This window comes from Neodiprion fabricii, chromosome 2, assembly GCF_021155785.1.
Source record: "Neodiprion fabricii isolate iyNeoFabr1 chromosome 2, iyNeoFabr1.1, whole genome shotgun sequence".
NCBI lineage: Eukaryota > Metazoa > Arthropoda > Insecta > Hymenoptera > Diprionidae > Neodiprion > Neodiprion fabricii.
Genome location: NC_060240.1, coordinates 22,990,739 through 23,009,521, shown reverse-complemented (window position 1 = coordinate 23,009,521; position 18,783 = coordinate 22,990,739). Strand labels below are relative to the sequence as shown.

Genomic DNA, 18,783 nt, shown 5'->3' with positions numbered 1-18,783 from the left:
GAGAACAAAGGGTTTAATTAAGGAAAATAAAGACCTGTTCGAAAGCATTGGCAAACTCAGGTACGTTTACGATTTCAAAATGAAGCCAGGATATGTAGGGAACATCGAACCTTGCAGGAAGGTACCTTTCAAAGTATTAGAGGCTTATCGATCTGAACTTGAGAATATGGAACGGGACAAAATTATCAGGCGAACAGACGAGCCAACAGAGTTCGAGAATCCGGTTGTACTTGTGAAAAAACCGGATAATTCGCTCCGAGTTTGCTTAGACCCTCAGTACCTGAACTCGTGCCTGCTCAGAGAACATTACAAATTACCGACTTTCGACGAAATAGCTTCAAAGATGACAAACGCGAAGATTTTTACAGTTCTAGACGCGTCCAAGGCTTTTTGGCAGGTTGAGTTATTGAAAGCGAGTTCAAAACTTACCACTTTCCAAACATCTTTTGGTAGATATTGCTTCCTGCGTATGCCTTACGGTATTAAAACAACTCCCGAGATCTTCCACAGATTTTACAAACAGATTTTTAGTGACGTTCCGAATGTCGAAGTTTATATCAATGACATTATAATCTGGGCACAAAACAAAGAAGAGCATAACAAAATCTTGCAGCAAGTTTTCACAAAAGCTCGCAAAAACGGTGTCAAGATCAATCTCGGGAAATGTAAAATCGGTAAAAGTGACGTAAAGTTTTTGGGTCATGTTTTCGTAAACGAAGGTATCAGAATAGATACTGATAGAATTCAAGCCGTCACGGAAGTGAGGAAACCGACTGACACAAAAGGGGTCGAAAGATTGTTAGGTATGATAACATACGTAGCCAAATTCATACCGAATTTATCCGACGTAACAGCCCCACTCAGAGAACTGATAAAAAAAGGAGTGGAATTTCATTGGGAAGAAGAACACGAAGTCGCGTTTAAAAAGATCAAAGAGAGACTAACAAGCAATCCCGTGTTACAGTATTATGATACAAATGCCGATTGCAAGCTGAGCGTAGACGCGAGTGGAACAGGAGTAGGAGCAGTTCTCTTGCAAAATAACCTACCGATAGCTTATGCTTCAAAAGCGTTCATGACGTGCCAAAAAGCCTGGGCACAAATCGAAAAAAAGATGTACGCGATTGTGTATGGGTGTGAGCGATTTCGCCAATATATAATAGGAAAGCCTGTATTTGTAGAGAGCGATCATAAGCCTCTGGTACCCATCTCGAAAAAACCGATAGCAGACATTCCTGTAAGGCTCCAAAAAATGCGTTTGCGGTTACAACCGTACGATGCTGAGATCACCTACAAACCCGGTAAAGACTTGTTAATCGCAGACAGCCTTTCGCGTGCGCATTTGACAAGAATGAACAACGACGATGATATAAACACGCACGTTTTGAATATTGTGTTGTCCGAAAGCATGAGCGACAAGAAAAAGCTAGAGTTCGTAGCTGAAACTGAAAGTGATAACGAGTTACAAACAGTAATTAAACTGATCCGAATGACTTGGCCGAAAGAAATCAAAGCCGTACCTGAGATTGCCAAGCCGTACCACACTTACCATACAGAACTTTTCGAGTCAGATGGGTTAATATTCAAGAATAACTGTGTAGTAGTACCTGGTCGAATGCGTAAAGAAGTCCTCAGCAAGCTACACTACATTCATATGGGCATCGAAAAGACAAAGAGCAGAGCTCGCGATATCGTTTTCTGGCCGGGAATGAACAAACAAATTCAAGACACGATCATGGACTGTGCAGTTTGCCAAAAATTCCAAAAAAGTCACCAGAACGAAACATTAATTTCGAGCGAAGTACCGAGTAATGTCTGGGAGAAAATAGCCGTCGACTTATTCTATTTGCAAGGATAACCGTATCTAATAATGGTCGATTATTACTCTAAGTATGTAGAGATAGGATTACTGGCCAATGAATCGAGCGAAACGACGATAGTAATGATAAAATCTCTGTTCGCGAGACACGGAATACCAAAGATAGTCAGGTCCGATAACGGACCGCAGTTTAGTAGCCACAAATTCAAGGAATTCGTTAAAGCTTGAGGTTTTGAACACACAACATCGAGCCCTACTTATCCGAAAAGTAACGGGTAGTCGAACGTATTGTACAAACGGTGAAAAAAATGCTGAAAAAAGCGAAAGAGGATAGGAAGGATCCGTATTTAGCGTTGCTGGAGTTCCGTAACACACCGATCTCTAATTGTATGGAGTCTCCCAATAGATTATTGTTAACAGAAATGTAATGTAACAGAAATGTACGCGGAGTGCTACCTGATTTCTTAGAGCATCGACGTCCCGAAAACGAACCTATCAGAGCCAAGCTAGTCGAAAAACCAACATCACAAAAATACTTCCACGATAACCGATCACGAAATCTCCCAGAACTATCGACAGGCGAAACTGTAAGAATATAGAACAAAGACAAGACTTGGGAACCCGGATTAGTCATTCATAAAAGCGACAAACCGCGCGCGTATGAAGTTATGAAAGAGTCTGGAACAATCCTAACCCGAAACAGGAAGTACCTCAATCGAGACCAAAACGGAAACTTTCGAGTCAAACACCCTCCAGACTATTTCGACGAACTCCCTCACAATGAGGAGACGAATCGCGAAAACGAGAACACCTTCGGCAAAACTCGTGAAGTAGAACAACAGCTTCCTACTGAGATTGCAGCAAATCCCGAAGCACCGAAAAAAAACGCTCCACCGCCTCGAGCAACTACTCGTAGTGGACGTGCAATTACCCGACCCGGCTATCTTAAAGATTATGTTACTTAAACATTGTATCCGTATTCTTATACTTCAAATTATTTTATATTGTTTAAAAAAAAAGAGAAGATGTCACGATCGAGCTTATACGCCACCTAGTGGTCACGCCTGGGATCAGTCACACAAAGAAAGATGGCTGTAGGCCTAACGCACGACAAAAGCGTCCTCCACATTTATAAAGTATTTACCGTAAATAAAGTACATTAAACACCACAAGAGTACATTTATTAAATTTCTGGCGGCGATGTAGTTGACACGAATTTTCAAGATAATAATCTTAAATAATTGCGGTAGCGACTCGGAAAGGTTTGGGAAGCATTTGTTATTGGGTCGGAAAGTTGATTTTTCGAAGAACGGTCGGAATTTAATGCTTATGCTCTTTGAAAATTGAAATGTTCACATTTTGTGTCCGTTAGCCCCCTGTATCGCAGACAAAAATATCGCTGCGGGAAGATTTCGCCGACCAATGAGATTGAATTATTTGGCGCATACGCAGTTGATTTTCAAGTTTCAAGAGATTGTCCCGGTATGTACACTTGGGGACAATGAATCTGAGACGGCTAATTTTTGACCCCAGACAGTTATGGTGGCAATACAGAGAAGTCTACAGCGCTATAGTGGGCCAAGCGCGAAACAAACTCAATCTCAATAAACATAACTATGTGGAAGGATTCGTCGGAGAGGGTCAGAGAATTTGACCATGCGTGGTTGCATGTTTAGATTTTCATTTGCAACCACGCACGGTCAAATTCTCTGACCCTCTCCGACGAATCCTTCCATATATTTAAAAAAATTCAAGGGCCGCGAAATTTTCACATAATAAACATAACATAACCCATAACATTATCCCCGCGGTATTCTAATGTTAGATTCGACGGCCATGGGTTATGTTATGTTTATTGAGATTGAATTTGTTTCGCGCTCGGCCGACTATGGCGCTGTAGGTTTCTCTGTGTTGCCAACATAACTGTCTAGTGTAAAAAATTAGCCGTCTCATCATAGTCCCCAAGTGTACATTGTGTATTAGGACAGTAAGATCACATGTAAACAGTGCTTCCACAATAATTTCCAAATCTCGGGGCTGAGAATTTCGAGAAGTAGGAAATTAAGCAGGTGCTGTTTCACCCTGCCGCCCAAGGCGTAGCTTAGAAAGAAATAACTGTATATAGGTATAAATCTAAATAACAACATAACCTCAATTCGCTAATTAATACGTGAAAGTTTCACAGTTCTTGTCACATTTCAGTCAAGTTGGCTTTCTGTCTCGAAGATAAAAATATCGCCGCAGGACGATTTTGCCGACAATTAAGATTGAATTATTTAGTGCATGTGCAGTTGATTCTTATGTTTAATAGATGCTTCCGTTATGGTTAAAATTTAAGCATAGATTCTTCACTTTAGAGACAGCGATTGAATGTGTAGTTTTCCATTGATCGGTGTGCGATTAGGGAAAACTAGAGTTTTCAACAGTGTGTATCATTTTGTCGATAATACGTACCCAATAACTGAAAAAGAACAGAATTTTCAATATGATCTATTCCGATTTCTTTATCCGACAATGCGAATAAAAACGAATTTGAAAAAGGACGATAGGAATACACAACAACTGCTAAAGAATAGAAACGGAACGATTAGCAGAATTATGGATCCCGTTTTTGTAGGTTAACGAATTAAGCATATTTTATTTTCATGAGAAACTGTTCGTTCTAATCTGTTTATTCGTTTATATTCGATTTTATCTGTTCTTTCCTATCCCGTCGTATCCGCAACAATGCCATGCGCCACCTTTCACAGCCTATTGAATCGAATTGATTCGGATGGAAAGAACAGAATCGGATTGAAAATTGCAATCCCCTATTCTAAATGAATAATTGAACCGAATAGGCTGTGAGAGGTTCTTGCGGATAGGACGGGATAGGAAAGAACAGATAACATCGAATATAAACGAATAAACAGGTGAAACGAACAGGTTCTCATTGGAATAAAACATGCTTAATTCTGTAACCTAAAGAGACGAGATCCGTAATTCTGCTAATCGTTCCGTTTCCATTCTTTTTCAGTTGTAGAGTAAACAATACTTATTTTCAAAAGGATTTCAAACAATACATCATAAGCTGATCGACAATACTAATCATGCTATGTACGAAGTAAAAATTACCTTTATGTGAGTCAAAAAGAGTTTTCGATAATGCAGGTGTAAAGTTTTTTGTACTGATATGATCTGAAACGTCGTTTCGATTGCTTTCATTCTTCGTCTGGAAAATTATCCCAGAAGATTGTTGTTCAGATGACTGCGACAGCTTGAGGACTGGACCTTTTATCAGTAACGAATCTGTCCGAATATCACCTTCGCTGTCATACACGCTGGTAGCAGACGTATTTTCTGATATCAGTTTTTCCTTATCTGAGTCCCAGCCGTTGTTGTATCGAACATTGCTGATATCTGATTTTTTTAGAATTGATTTGGAAACACGGTGCCGGTCTAAAAACGGCATTGTTTCACTATCTATCGAGTTGCTGGATAAGGACAGCTTACTTCCAATAGATTTCCCTAGAATTCACATACGTACACTTATTAAATAAATCATTGGTATACACTTGGGGACAATGAATCTGAGACGGCTAATTTTTTACACTAGACAGTTACGTTGGTAACACTGCAGTGCCACAGTCGGCCGAGCGCGAAACAAACTCAATATCAATAAACATAGCATAACCCATGACCGCCGAATCCAACCTTAGAATACCGCAGGGATAGCGACTTGTTGGATTGACACGTATTCTAAGGTTAGATGCGACGGTCATGGGTTATGCTATGTTTATTGAGATTCAGTTTGTTTCGCGCTCGGTCGACTGTGGCGCTGGAGGTTTTTCTGTGTTGGCAACATGACTGTCTAGAGTAAAACACAGATTTTACAGATTTTTCCACTAATATACAAGTAATTTTTGAGAATTTAAGAAGATAAGAATTAATCTCTGAAGAGGAAAAGTCGCCAATGGCCAATGCTGCTTATTTTACGGTATTTCAAATTTGGTAGTTTTATGGAGACAAATGCTTGTGGACAACGTTGTTATTTATAAAATGATTTCACAGTTTCAAGTTTTTTGAAAAATGGTGCGGTAAAGCTTGCAAATGTTATAAGAGTGATTGCACGGCAAGTTTGTTTGCAGTCTTCGAATTTCAGAAGATGTCGTATAGCTTTTGACCAGTGGATCAAACTCTGCGCTAAAAATATGGCACAGTCTTCACAAATAGTACTGAATCGAGTACTATTACCATGGCTTATAAAATTTCGAATTTTCCATTAATGTGTATAAAGAATATAAATACATGTAATATACAATGCTGCATTCGTAAAATGCCATCAAAGATGAATTCTTGTTGTATTGTGTGTTGTAGACACATGTAAATGGGTTTTGGACTCACATATTCGAGGACTCGAAAATTGAAAAAAAAAAGAATTATTGCCTCGTTTTTAGGGCACCAAGAGATTTTGTTTGACCACGATAGCTGCAATTGTAAGCAGTATTAATCATTATGATATCAATTACCAGAGTAGGAATGTTTCAAGCCACCAACATTTCCAAACAAATGATGGTTAATCACTCGGGATGGAGAGGCAAAGTAATCTGCTGGTGTCAGGATGCCATTTTTGAGGCTGTCGATCAGTCCGTATTGGTTATTGTTATCTCCTGTGATAGTATTTTCCGTCGAGACTCCAACAATACTCGATAAAGAATCAGGATTAACGCCAAAATGGGTGCGTTGCTTTCCGCTCTGTAATTATTAGTAGGGTAGAAAAGCAAACGTCCAGTTAAAATATGCGATTGCAAGTCAAAGGTACAATTCACTGTCAACTATTACCTGAACGTATAATACAGATATGTTATGCAATTCTATCTTTGTCGTCAAAATTTCACCGAGATATAAAATCTATGTCATTGAGGAAATGTCAGACATCCATCAAAATATGACAAATCGTATTGAACAATAGGGGTTAGGTTAGGTTAGTACTTTGTTTTTTCAAGTAATGAAATCTCTTCAAACTTAGGGAAATCATAGGGCTCATATCTGTGACTGTCGGTTGCCTAGCAGAAGATTGGAAAATTGGTGGAAGCACCAAAGTATTTGCAGCTAGTTTTTACTCGATTCGACATGCGATGATATGGTATACATAGGGTCAGTAACATTGATACGGCTTATTTTTTGAACAAGTCGGTTACGTTAGCAATGCAGATTCAGCCTGTAGCAGAGTAACAGATTCGTCAAATCTACTGTAGCTAAATCTGATATTTTTTTTCATTTTATCTCCCATTTTCCGGATTTGACGGGAGTCTAACGTCCTCTTAATCTTCGTACGTATTCTTACATTCCATTTCCGGTAATTGTAAGATAACAAAAATAATTGTAGGAAACTATGAAGCTAATTTCTGACCCGCACAGTACAACATGTTACATACAATGTAACAGAAACATTACAATTGTAATTTTAATCTGTCAAAAAATAAAATAAAATTTTCAACGTCTAATAATATTTTTTCTGTAATATTTCATTTAGTATTTATTTTTATAGGGTATTAGAAACAGTTCAGCTCTCACTAAATTGTTTGACCGTAAGGGAGAATGTTTCAATTTCAATATTTCTAAAGTATTGTAATTACATCACCTCGACAATAGTAATTCTACCATGTTATGTGTGTAATCTTTTCACGCGTTGATCGAAATATTCCAACTGTTTGGTGTCGAAAATATTTTCATTTTAGTTAATTTAGTTTCCTATAATAGAAATATATTCGCTCGATATTTTTCGGGAATCTTAATATTCAGAAATTGATTATCATGAAACACGTCTTGTTTGGCAACGTAAAACTTATAATCGTTACTTAAACGATAAACTTATCCAGACAATGATGAGTCGTGCGCTAAGCACAGGCAATTCCAGACTCATTCGCCGGGATAATTTGTCCTTAATTCGCTAAGTATTCATGATTCAATCACAAAAAATTCATAAAATGACTCCTTTATCTGGATTTCGATTCTTCATTTTAGTACAAATTATAGCCGGCGGCTCATAAGCCTCATTGTTTCTCGTTAGTCAACAAATGCTGGAGTTCCAAGACGAGAAATTATCGCATTTAAGGTTCGAGGCCTCCACATCCAAAAAATAAATTTGATTTTTCAATGAGCAACAACTTCAAATATGACACCAGAAATAATAATATGCTTATAATTTTTAAATCAGAATCACCCTGTCGAGTTTTTTCATTCATTTTGTTTAACCCGTATGTTGCACCGATGCATAGTAAAACCGTTAAAACATTACTGCAACTGGCACTTCTCTCGACGAGAATTATGAGTTTTTTTTATGATGTTGCAAAAACATAGCGAGAATAATCACAGGAACGTCAAAAATTATAGTTTAGTGAAACTTCCCAATAGTGGTGCCTTCGGCACCGGAAATCTTGTCCGCTATTGAGAAATGTCCATTATACAGAAAATGGCTCATTTATTATTGCACAAATATGTCGTATTTTATTGCGGATAAACATATACATACACACGAAATATGTAATATTTTGATAGCCAAAAGTACATAAACGAATAAACGAATGTAAGTATTCGAAATAGAAATATTGTGATGAACAAAAAAAAAAAAAAAAAATTACACTTTCTTTATGAGAAATTAAAGAATGAAAATATGTATAATAAACGCAAAAAGAAACTATTTCGATAAAGGTAGATATGTAGCAGGCTCCAGCGTTTGGAAAACAATGACCAAACTGAAAATTTTGCTAATGTATCCATTTATTAAGAAGTTTTTGCAAGGAAAAATACAACCGTGGCAGTGTCCATGTTTGTTCTTTTTTACCACACCCCGACAGAAAGTTCGTTTTTTGCTCTGTTTAGTGGAAAGGAAGTGGCGTTTTTTACCCTGTGGAGGAGGTTCGAATTTGTTGTGCGCATGGGCTTAACTACCGCGGATGTGTCAACCTTCCCCCACACAATAAAAATACAAAACGAAGAAGAAAATGATTTCTCTCCCTAACTGCTCACTATAGATTGTTTGATTTCCAAAAACGGATTACCAAATACACATGATTAGTCATTATACTTTTTGAATAGGTTATTATTTTGAATGTTTGAAACAGGTATTATATAATATACATATTTTGCACAAAATTAATTTGATTAAATTCATGTTGTTATTCTTTCTGTGTATAAATGTGTACCTATGCGAAGAGGGGGAAGTGTGGATGCATGCGCGTACGATGCCTTCTCACTTCTGATGTAAATACATTTTCCACAAAATCTAACGTTTTATATCGAACTTTTTATAAGGCCTTCATGCAAAGGTCGACTTTGTGCACCAAAAAGGAAGCGCGAAGCGCCCGATTCCCCTATATTTCAAAAACTGTTAGGTAATGTTGAAAACTGTTAGGTGATATTCATTCCGATACAGTTTTCTGTTAGATAATGTTCATTACCTAACAGTTTTCGGTATAACCTAACAATTTTATGACATTACTTAATAGCTTGGGAACTGTTGACGAATCGGCCGCCTTGCGCATCCTTCGGTACACAGGGTGGAACTTCCCATTACTGGTGTTACAAAAAATAGAACACGATGCGCGTAACCGCGCGTTCTCTGTAACCCTCGCTTCGCTCGGCCCACAAACTACAGGAAGTATAGGAATCACATACTTCGCGCACTTGTATCGTGACATACTATTCCTTTACAGATGTAGTAAAAAGTACTATGCGTAACACGAGAAGGAAATGGCCTACTTTCCTCCCTAGTTGCGTAATATACTATAGAATTTCTATTATTCAGAGGTATATTTTCCCCTCCGAGGCAATGCTTTTCTGCCAAGGACTTCTAACATGTCTGTTATAAAGAGATGTCTATTAAAAACGTTTCACTATTATTCGTAACTTGAAAGTTCCTACGTTTTAAAAAATGTTTACTACCTAAAAATCGAAAATTATTACCATGACCTTCTTCATCTCATAAAAGACACTTAAGTGAATACCCAAAAAAAAATTTTAATCAAAATGTTAAGTTGCTTCGGTGCATGACCCAAGGAGCCAGCAATATTATACCAGACAATGGTGCTAGCGAAAATTTAAAATGGTAAAATAGTCGGAAACTTCGATTCTTTGTGGATCCTGCATTACTTTAGCATACAAACACCGTCTCGATCTGAACTAAGTTAAAAACTGTCTTGAGAGATCTTCATCGCAGGAATTCACGCAGTTATCGAGATATTATGATTTTTTTCCCAAATACTCGGGACTTAATTGCAAAACTGATATACTACAAGTAAGTTAGTGACACGTATCTATTTTATGTCACTGAATTCTTTTACGATCAGGCAAAGGAAATACCTTAGATTGTCTAACTTCCATCATCTTAAGCTTCAAAAAAATGATGAATTTCTTCTGCTCTTTGCTGCTCGTCTGAGATACTTTCACCGAACGTTGATAAACATTTTCTGCTTGTCGAAGTTCCAACATCGTTTTCCTATTCGTCATTATTGCAGTAATTGCTTTCTTTGAATGCACTGCCATAAAATATTTTGCGATACACTAAAAACTCAGTTTTTGCGCGTCTCCCTCACTTTGCACCATACAAAATACAAATTCACATACTGCACCAAACTAGCTATGAACATGGTTTTAAAACAACACACACAACTCTTTTTGATTTTATTACACCTGTTTTAGTTACCGCTACTTCAATTTCTTTCATGTAAGAGGTTATTACCCAATGTAAATCTATGCCCTGATTCGATGGAGAATAAGTAGGTGTAATGAATTTGTTAGCTTGTTTGCATCTGTTAAACTGATTTGGTTGTGCCGCCGGTATAAAAGTGCAATTATGCAATTCAAATACGGTGTCTCATGGAACAGGTTGGCAATCGTATCTGAAAGCTTTACCTGGTCACAAAAAAATCCAGTGAAATTAAACTAATTCATATCACTGATCTGCCTGTAGTATATCAAACATGTAATCGTTTGAAGAATATTTGAGCAAAAGTCAAGCGTTGTATATTTCGAACGAAGATAGATTGTGACGTTGCACCACCATGCACACGGCATGCGTCACAATTACGGTCTTATAGACAAGTTTGGGCACTCCAAGCCCTTCTGCACAAAATTTCCCCGGAGAAAATTCCCGTCTAGCAATATTTTTTCTGCGCTTATTAGATCAATCATTACATCAATCAAATCATATATATTAAATGAAATTGTATGTGTACTAAATCTTATGTATCAACTCATTTGTACGATTAATTTTATTTAATGTATTAATAAATGGATAAATGAATGAGAAATGTATGTATAATAATATTCGAGCGGTGGAATAGTTAATGAAATTGTTAAAAGAAATTTCATCCAGGCGGAATTTTTGCCGGGGGAGTTTTGTGCTGTAGATCTTATTGGGGAGATTTTGTCAGGGGTGATTTCCTGCAGAGGAAGGGGGGCGGGGGGTATCATAGGAGATTTTGTTCCGCAGGGATTTTGTACGGGGTAATTTTGTGACTGGGATATTTTGACCGACCGCCGTTTCAAATCATGTATCAAATCATGAATACAAGACAAGCAAGTTTACTGTACATTTGGGGTCAATGAATCTGAGACGATTCATTTTTTACACTAGATAGTTATGTTGGCAATACAGAGAAACCTACAGCGCTACAAACTCAATCTCAATAAACATAACATAACCCATGACCGTCGAATCTAACCTTGGAATACTGAGGGGATAATGACTTGTTGGATTGACACGTATTCTAAGGTTAGATTCGACGGTCATGGGTTATGTTATGTTTATTGAGATTGAGTTTGCAGCGCTCTCGGCCGATTGTGGCGCTGTAGGTTTCATTGTGTTGCCAACATAACTGCCTAGTATAAAAATTTAGCCTCCTCAGATTCATTGTCCCCCAAGTGTACTTTGCGGCTCTATACTGACAACGAAACATGCAATATCAGGCTTTCTCTAACATGATTTGTTCAAATGTAAGTATTACATGTAAGTTCTGGAATATCATCTCAGTTTAAGAAATGTGAAATCATTCAAGCACACTCTTGCTTCGATATTTGGGGTGCGTTTCGATATTAGCTCCCAATGCTGTCAGCAAACTTTTATCTGTTTTGTGCTGCCGAGTTCGTGAGTAGCTTTGCCTCTGTCCTAGGGAGTTTTTAGTGCAGGCACCTAATTTCGGAACGCACCTCCAGATATTTTCAACGTCACGTACAAGTAGTAAGGTTTAAGGTCAGAACCTGGGCGAAAACACACACATTGCATGTGACATGCGGTGAATTCGAAAATTTTTGGTGTCTTGAAAATGTTATGCATATACTTACTTGTTGAATCCGAGTTTTCTTATGCTTAGGTACAGAGGTATCGCTGAAATTTTCTTTGCCATCTTCATTCGGTGGATTTAATGTCTGCGCGGGCTGCTCGGAAGATTGTACATTGGATATGTGTAGCAGAACGCCTGTTGTCGTAGACTTCGTCGTGTTCGTTGAAGTGGACTGTTGACGATGACAGCTGTTGCACTTGTCTGTACTTTCCAATGGGTTTATGTACAAGTTACTATCACCTTCCTCCGTGAGGTCACCTTGAGAATTGAAAAAATGTGTGTGGCAACTGGCAAAGGTATCCGTGCTGTCCGCGCTGCATGACTCGTTATTATTTTTAAAACATGAATTCGAGTAATTGTCTTGATTTGGTGAATTCTGATTGTATCCGAAACTGTTTGATTCTGCATTGCTGTCGCGCAGAGCTCTCAGTTCCTGGCAAACTGGATTCCGGAAATCACTTGTAGCCAAAGGCATGAGATTCTCAGCATCTCTAAAATCCTTATACGCCTAGAAAGACAGAAGAACAATTCGTACGTTAGAAAATTGCCTCGTTTTACATTCAGAATCAATACTATTTCATTTAATGTAGATAATGTATACATCGCGTATCTAATGACATCAGGTCGTAACCGCAGAGAATTTGATTTTAGTGGCAAAAGTGTATCTGTTAGCATATATTATACAACCTTTTGCTTTTAGTTGATGAATTTATACTCGAACACAAAAAAGTTTAAAAAGAATTTTTTTTAGTAGATACGATCTTATGAAAGGAATGGACATAGGTTTTTATGATTGAATCAGTAGCAGAAGGTCGTATTACTAGTACATTCGACCTTTTGCTCCTGATCAAACTTGTTCACTTTCAACGTTTCTGACGATAGTTTCACGTTTTAAGCCTACATACGATATCAAAAATACACACTCTTTTGTCTTTTTCAACAGTTAAAGGTCATAAGGTGGAGCTTACGACCTTATACCATTAGACCCGCGAAATCTAAACATGTATGTACATGAACTTATTAAGAATCGAGCGAAAACCTTTAAACTAATAAATTAGACGATCCATAGTAAACTAAACTAAATTAAACTATTGGTGAGCTAAAAGGTGTAAATTGCTGCCACAAATATTTTTAGGTAAATATACACATCATCGTAACTCGTGTTTCGTTGTTCTAGACAATTACTTGAGAGTACTATGAGGTACATGTGAAACTATGCCATGCCGTTAATGGACTGGATTTTATATGATTAAGCATATCCTCCACGACATAAAAACGTAGCAAACGTGTCTTAATAATTTATCGGACTTGTTATACAGCTAAAGTATTATGTCATTGCAAAAATTTCCTCTGAGATGGAAGAAATCAAGGCGATTGTGTAGTCAAATCGGCAATCTGCGAAGTAAAATACCATGTATTTATAGACTACTATACAAAGCTGAGCGAAGTCAACGAAAGCCTGTAAAATGGAAAGTAAAAACGAATTAGAATATGTATAATATATAATCAATAGTACATTACTTGTTTCGAGATTTGTTCTTTTATTAATCGGTGAAATAACAAAAATTTCAGCGATATTGTGGCGGGCTTATTAGTTATTATACTTGTAAGCTATACGATTATACTTAAACTGAATTGTATCAAATAATCACGTGATTAAACAATCGAAGAGAAGCGGTAGGCGCGTATAACGCAAAGTAAGCCAAGGATACCTGCAGAGTTCGTTATTTTTTCAATCTATTTTTGTGTCTGGCTAATTGCCGACGAACAGAAAATAGGTGAAAATGACCCATTAAAGTTACGACCCCACTTTTTGTCCAATTAGTAATCCCTGCGATTAGCTAAAACACAATATTCTTGTAATGATTGAATTACGTTTTGCTTTGTAAGTATACTGGCAATGAGTAAACTATACGGATGGATATGCATACCTTAGTAGTACAGAAACAGCATTCGAATTCACTAGGCAGTTCTTCAATTTTGTCAAATTTTCTGGAATCCTTCTTCTCTTCATCCTGCAACACCAAATAGTTCTCAGCTTTTTTTCAAAGACGTGTTATTGGACAGAGGAGGATCGATTTTACAGAAATCAGTTCTACAGGGCAAATGTTCTACAGCCTCGTTTCTACAGAATATTTTTGTACAGAGTAGTTTTCTGGTTTCATACGTCCAACACAATATCCGTTCCACGCAAGGCATATTCAACACATACATAAATTCAACACAAATAATTTAAAATAAATTACATTATAAAATTGATAATTAAATTTAAGATTCCATGATTACTGTAAATGTATGTTGTGTCAAACACAATCTATAGAAAATATTATGTAAAAAAATTTAGGCAGAAAAATATTCTGTGGAGAGATATTCTGTACAACAATATTCTACAGAACAATTTGTCTGTAGAACTAGGTATATTCTGTAGAAAAATGTTCTGTAGAAAAATTGTCCTACAGAATAATTTGTACAGGATTATTTCTGATTTGAATGTCGAATTCCTTTCTGCAGGAAAATACTTCCGAAGAAGATATTCTGCAGACCATTTACGTGGTAAAATTAATTTCTGTAGAATTGAACCGCATTCTTTGGACAACTGTGGCTGGATTAATTTGAAGGTAAAGCATACAATATAAACAACTAAGCAAGAAAGGATAAATAATCACAGTATGTGCGTTTTGAAGGTAGCGATTTTATTACCTGTTGCTTTTACACATGGAGAGGTTGATTGAAAAACAATTTTACCGTCACAGCTAATTAGCTCGCTAATCATTCAGTTTTTAATTAGCATGAGTTAGACGAGGAGATACTGCACATAAAAGTTACGCGGTGAGTACATGTTACCAATTTGTGGCAGGTACTATTACTATCTGATCGTCTTCGAATATTATTTCCGTCATGTGCCTACGCGCCGTTATAATGATATAAAAATAGTCGGTTCCTAGGTATCTAAGTTTATGATAAATCGTTAAAATAGTATAAGAGAGTTGTTTCGTGTGACGCACCGAAACATAACAGTCTCCACAAGGTCAGAAGAAGTGGTCAGGCGTTTTAGCACCTAGAATAAAAATGCAAATAGAAATATAACACGGATTAGAGACGCCCTGAGATTCCAGATAAAATATATATGCATGGTATTGGGATTGTCACATTGCAATGCCTCATCTGGTGGAAAAAAGTCAAACTAATGCAACCAGGCTGACAGCTGACAGTGTTTTTTCGCGTGTGTATAGCAGAACAGGTATATTATTGATTATGTTTCATTACCTTATGTGACATGAGTAATTTGAAACCCCAAAAATCACAACTTGCCTCCATTAAAATTAACCCTACAACTCATGAGTGGGGTGCGAACGCACCCCACGCGAAATTTGAACTACGCTCCTGAAGTAGCGAGCGATATTATCGACTCCTGATCAGAACCATAATTTGAACAAATGAAGGTCTGTGAGTAGTGTCAGGCTGTCACGCAGTGTGGTCTAAAACCGTGCGTGGGGTGTGTACAAACTGTCCTCGGTTTACGTTCAACTTTTGTGGCGGTAAGTTAATTTCATATTTTGTATTAAAATCACCATATTGTATACATTATAACGTAATCTGAGTATAATATTCAAACATATTATTTGAGGATTGGAATAAAGAATAACCATTTTAAAAAATTATACAGATAAGAGGTAGCAGAGGTTGTCGATACACGAAGATGCAAGATGCAAGAAAGAGAGGGTATTGAAGCACCGGATATTCCTTCTGACGACGAAGAAGATCGCAAAAGCCATGGACATTGCGTTAAGTACCGCCGAGCCATGCGCGAAGAGCACAAACTCCTATTTTGCGCCAATTGTGCGGCAACTGATTAAATTCTCGTACAGTATTTCGTCTTTTCAAGTTAGTTTAACTTTTTATACGAATTTATACCAAAAGAAACTCTGGAAACACAATTTTTGGTTTTTGAATTTTCGCAATTTTCAATGGCCCAAATAAATATACTTTTTCAAAGTGCATAGACCGACAATAATTAGTTTTTAATAATCTGATGTCTCCTCTTCAAATCATCGCTTGAAATTTTGAGTGCGGTTGAACAGTTGAAAAATTACAAATTTCCATGTAAAAAATGAGCCTTTTGCTGATTTTTCGCGCTTAAAGTATTCAAATAGGTTTTTCATTCGCTAAATGTAAACAATATCAGATTTATCACACAGTATTCTCTTCCTTATGAAAAAACGATAAAACCATGTATGAGAGTCTGTTTATCAGCATAGGACCGATTTTATGATCAAGAAAAGCGTGGGTTGCGTTCGAACCCCAGTCATGCAGTTGAAGGTAAAAAAATATAGTCATGAGGTGTAGGGTTGAAAACTTGGGTTATGTGGTGATAAAATGGCGCCGACAACCAGGCTCTGACGTCATGTGGACATATTCCAATACATGTAGATAGATTTGTCGCAAATAAATTGATTGATACGGTTAAATTAATAATTAAAAAAAAAAATTGTACTTGTATAAGTTTTGCAATACCACCTCATGTACACACTTTTGGTGAAGGGTAGTCACTGTATCCTACAGTGTTCTTTTCAACAATATTTGACACTGAATCCACCTATTTTGATGAAGTCTTGTCATTTTCATGTTTTCTAGAGGTCCTCTAAATAAATTGAGAGAGCTATTCTTAGATAGAGCTCAAATTAAGCGTTTTAGATTAGTTCCTGTCTGAAGAACAACGTTCTTTTTCCGTGTGTACCTTCTAAACTATGAAATATATGTATTGTTCTTATACATATTTTTACCCCCAAACTTGTTTTGTCTCGTATTATTATAGCTGCCTGCAAGACTACGGTTGGCTTCAATTTGAAATTTTTACCTTATCAAGAAAATCCGTCATTGACACTGAATCTTATGTTGTAGGAATAGCAAGATGAATATGTCTAACGTTCAAACTTATTCGTATGACTAAGTAATTAATAGAAGTATCTTCGAATCATTCGACCGCGACCGGTTTTTCAGTATTTACCACTTCTTGGCCCATGTGACGTTTTTCTGGTGAACTTTGAAGTCAAGTAAGTACGAGAAAGAAAGTAGCTGCCATAGTTATTTATTCTTCAATAATGTTCTGTCAGATTTCTATTAGTCCTCTTTGAATTCGGCTAAAGGAGTTTGAGAGTAAACTTAATCATGTCATACAAGCAGTACAGTTGATCTAATGAGAACGCATTGGGGCTGGTAGATGAATTCGTCTTTAAGGGAGTTCTATCGGTACGTAGGTAGTCAAAACAAAAACTGTCTTACATTTGACTTTTCAAAAATCATAATTTCTGAAAATTATTTATTTAGTCTTCAATTCACAGGAATCCTTTGAAAAATATTAATCGTTAAAATGTTCGTTAGATATTCTTTGCACTATTAACCCTTTGAGTCACACATTATTGTGCTGAGTCAACTTTTATAACAGGATAGTATTCTGTGTTTAGGACGCTGATTACGAATCTGAAATCAGATTTTTTAAATTTAAGATAGTGTACCCCATATGTTGGATGAAAATTTCAAATCTAATTAAATCTAGTCAAAAAACTCGATGCAGTGGTTTTCGGGGTCGTTGAGTACAAATCTGAAATCAAATTTAAAAAATTCAAGATGGTGGATCCAATATAGTACATCTAATATGGCGGGAGAAAATTTCAAATTTGATCGCATAGGTCGAAAAACTCTACGCAGGAGTTTTCGGGGTTGCTAATTGGATTCGCCATACTGAATTTTCAAAATCTGATTCCAGATTCATAATCAGCGAACCCAAAAACAACTGAACAGAGTTCAGTTCGATCGAATTTGAAATTTTTGTCCGCCATATGGACTCCGCCATCTCAAATTTCAAAATCTGAATTCGGATTCGTAATTAGTGATCCCAAAATCTTAAAATTCACGTAAAACATGTATATATATATATTAAGGGGTAAGTTTACCGGAAATGAATTAATCCTTCAATATTCACGATTTTTTTCAATCAATTTGTTTGTAACCGTAATAATTTACATTATATTATAATAATTAATCTCGAGTATTAAAAACCTATAAGCTCACCATCAGAAATAACGAAAAAAACAGCAAAGAAATATTTTTAAAAAATCTCGAAATGTACAAAAAATGGATATCAAATAGGCGGTAAGAATACTTACCACTATGAGTCAAAGGGTTAAAAATGGTTTCATCGAAATCTAACCGTCAATTATTGGGTGCCAAGCGATTGAACGCGATGAAAAAGTAGTTTGCCACGAGTAAATGTTGAATGATGCAGAATATGTATAATGTATCTTGGCCCACACGCACCCTCGAATCACAAAAATTGAACCGATTTATCTTTACTTTATTTCTTGTAGCTACCCGTGTTTCAATTTTTATCCTTTTCTAACCGTCAATTCATTTTGGGATAAAACTCCCTCAACTGTTTAAACATTAGGACAGATTTATAGTTAATACGACACTGCAAGCAATTGCGTAAGTTAAAAAACAAGTTTGTAATATTTGAGCATATGCTGCACACGTACAAGCGTTTATGCTGTTAAATTGTTTGTATTGTTAATAAGCTGCTGAATAGATGAAATTTACTTACGATGATTAACTATAATAAGCTTACTAAAAATTAGTATC

At 36.6% G+C, this 18,783-nt stretch overlaps 1 protein-coding gene across 6 annotated transcripts in view; it reads right to left on the bottom strand.

Annotated features, from left to right (window-relative positions):
• LOC124174762 (potassium voltage-gated channel subfamily B member 2) overlaps positions 1–18,783 on the bottom strand; it is a 107,636-nt gene that overhangs the window by 14,780 nt on the left and 74,073 nt on the right. For all 6 annotated transcript variants that reach the window (XM_046554214.1, XM_046554215.1, XM_046554216.1 and 3 more), the window contains 4 exons: positions 14,076–14,159; positions 12,146–12,652; positions 6,328–6,553; positions 4,934–5,326 (listed from right to left, as the gene is read on the bottom strand). In XM_046554214.1, coding sequence (XP_046410170.1) covers positions 4,934–5,326; positions 6,328–6,553; positions 12,146–12,652; positions 14,076–14,159 — 1,210 coding nt within the window. The remainder of the gene's footprint in view (positions 1–4,933; positions 5,327–6,327; positions 6,554–12,145; positions 12,653–14,075; positions 14,160–18,783) is intronic.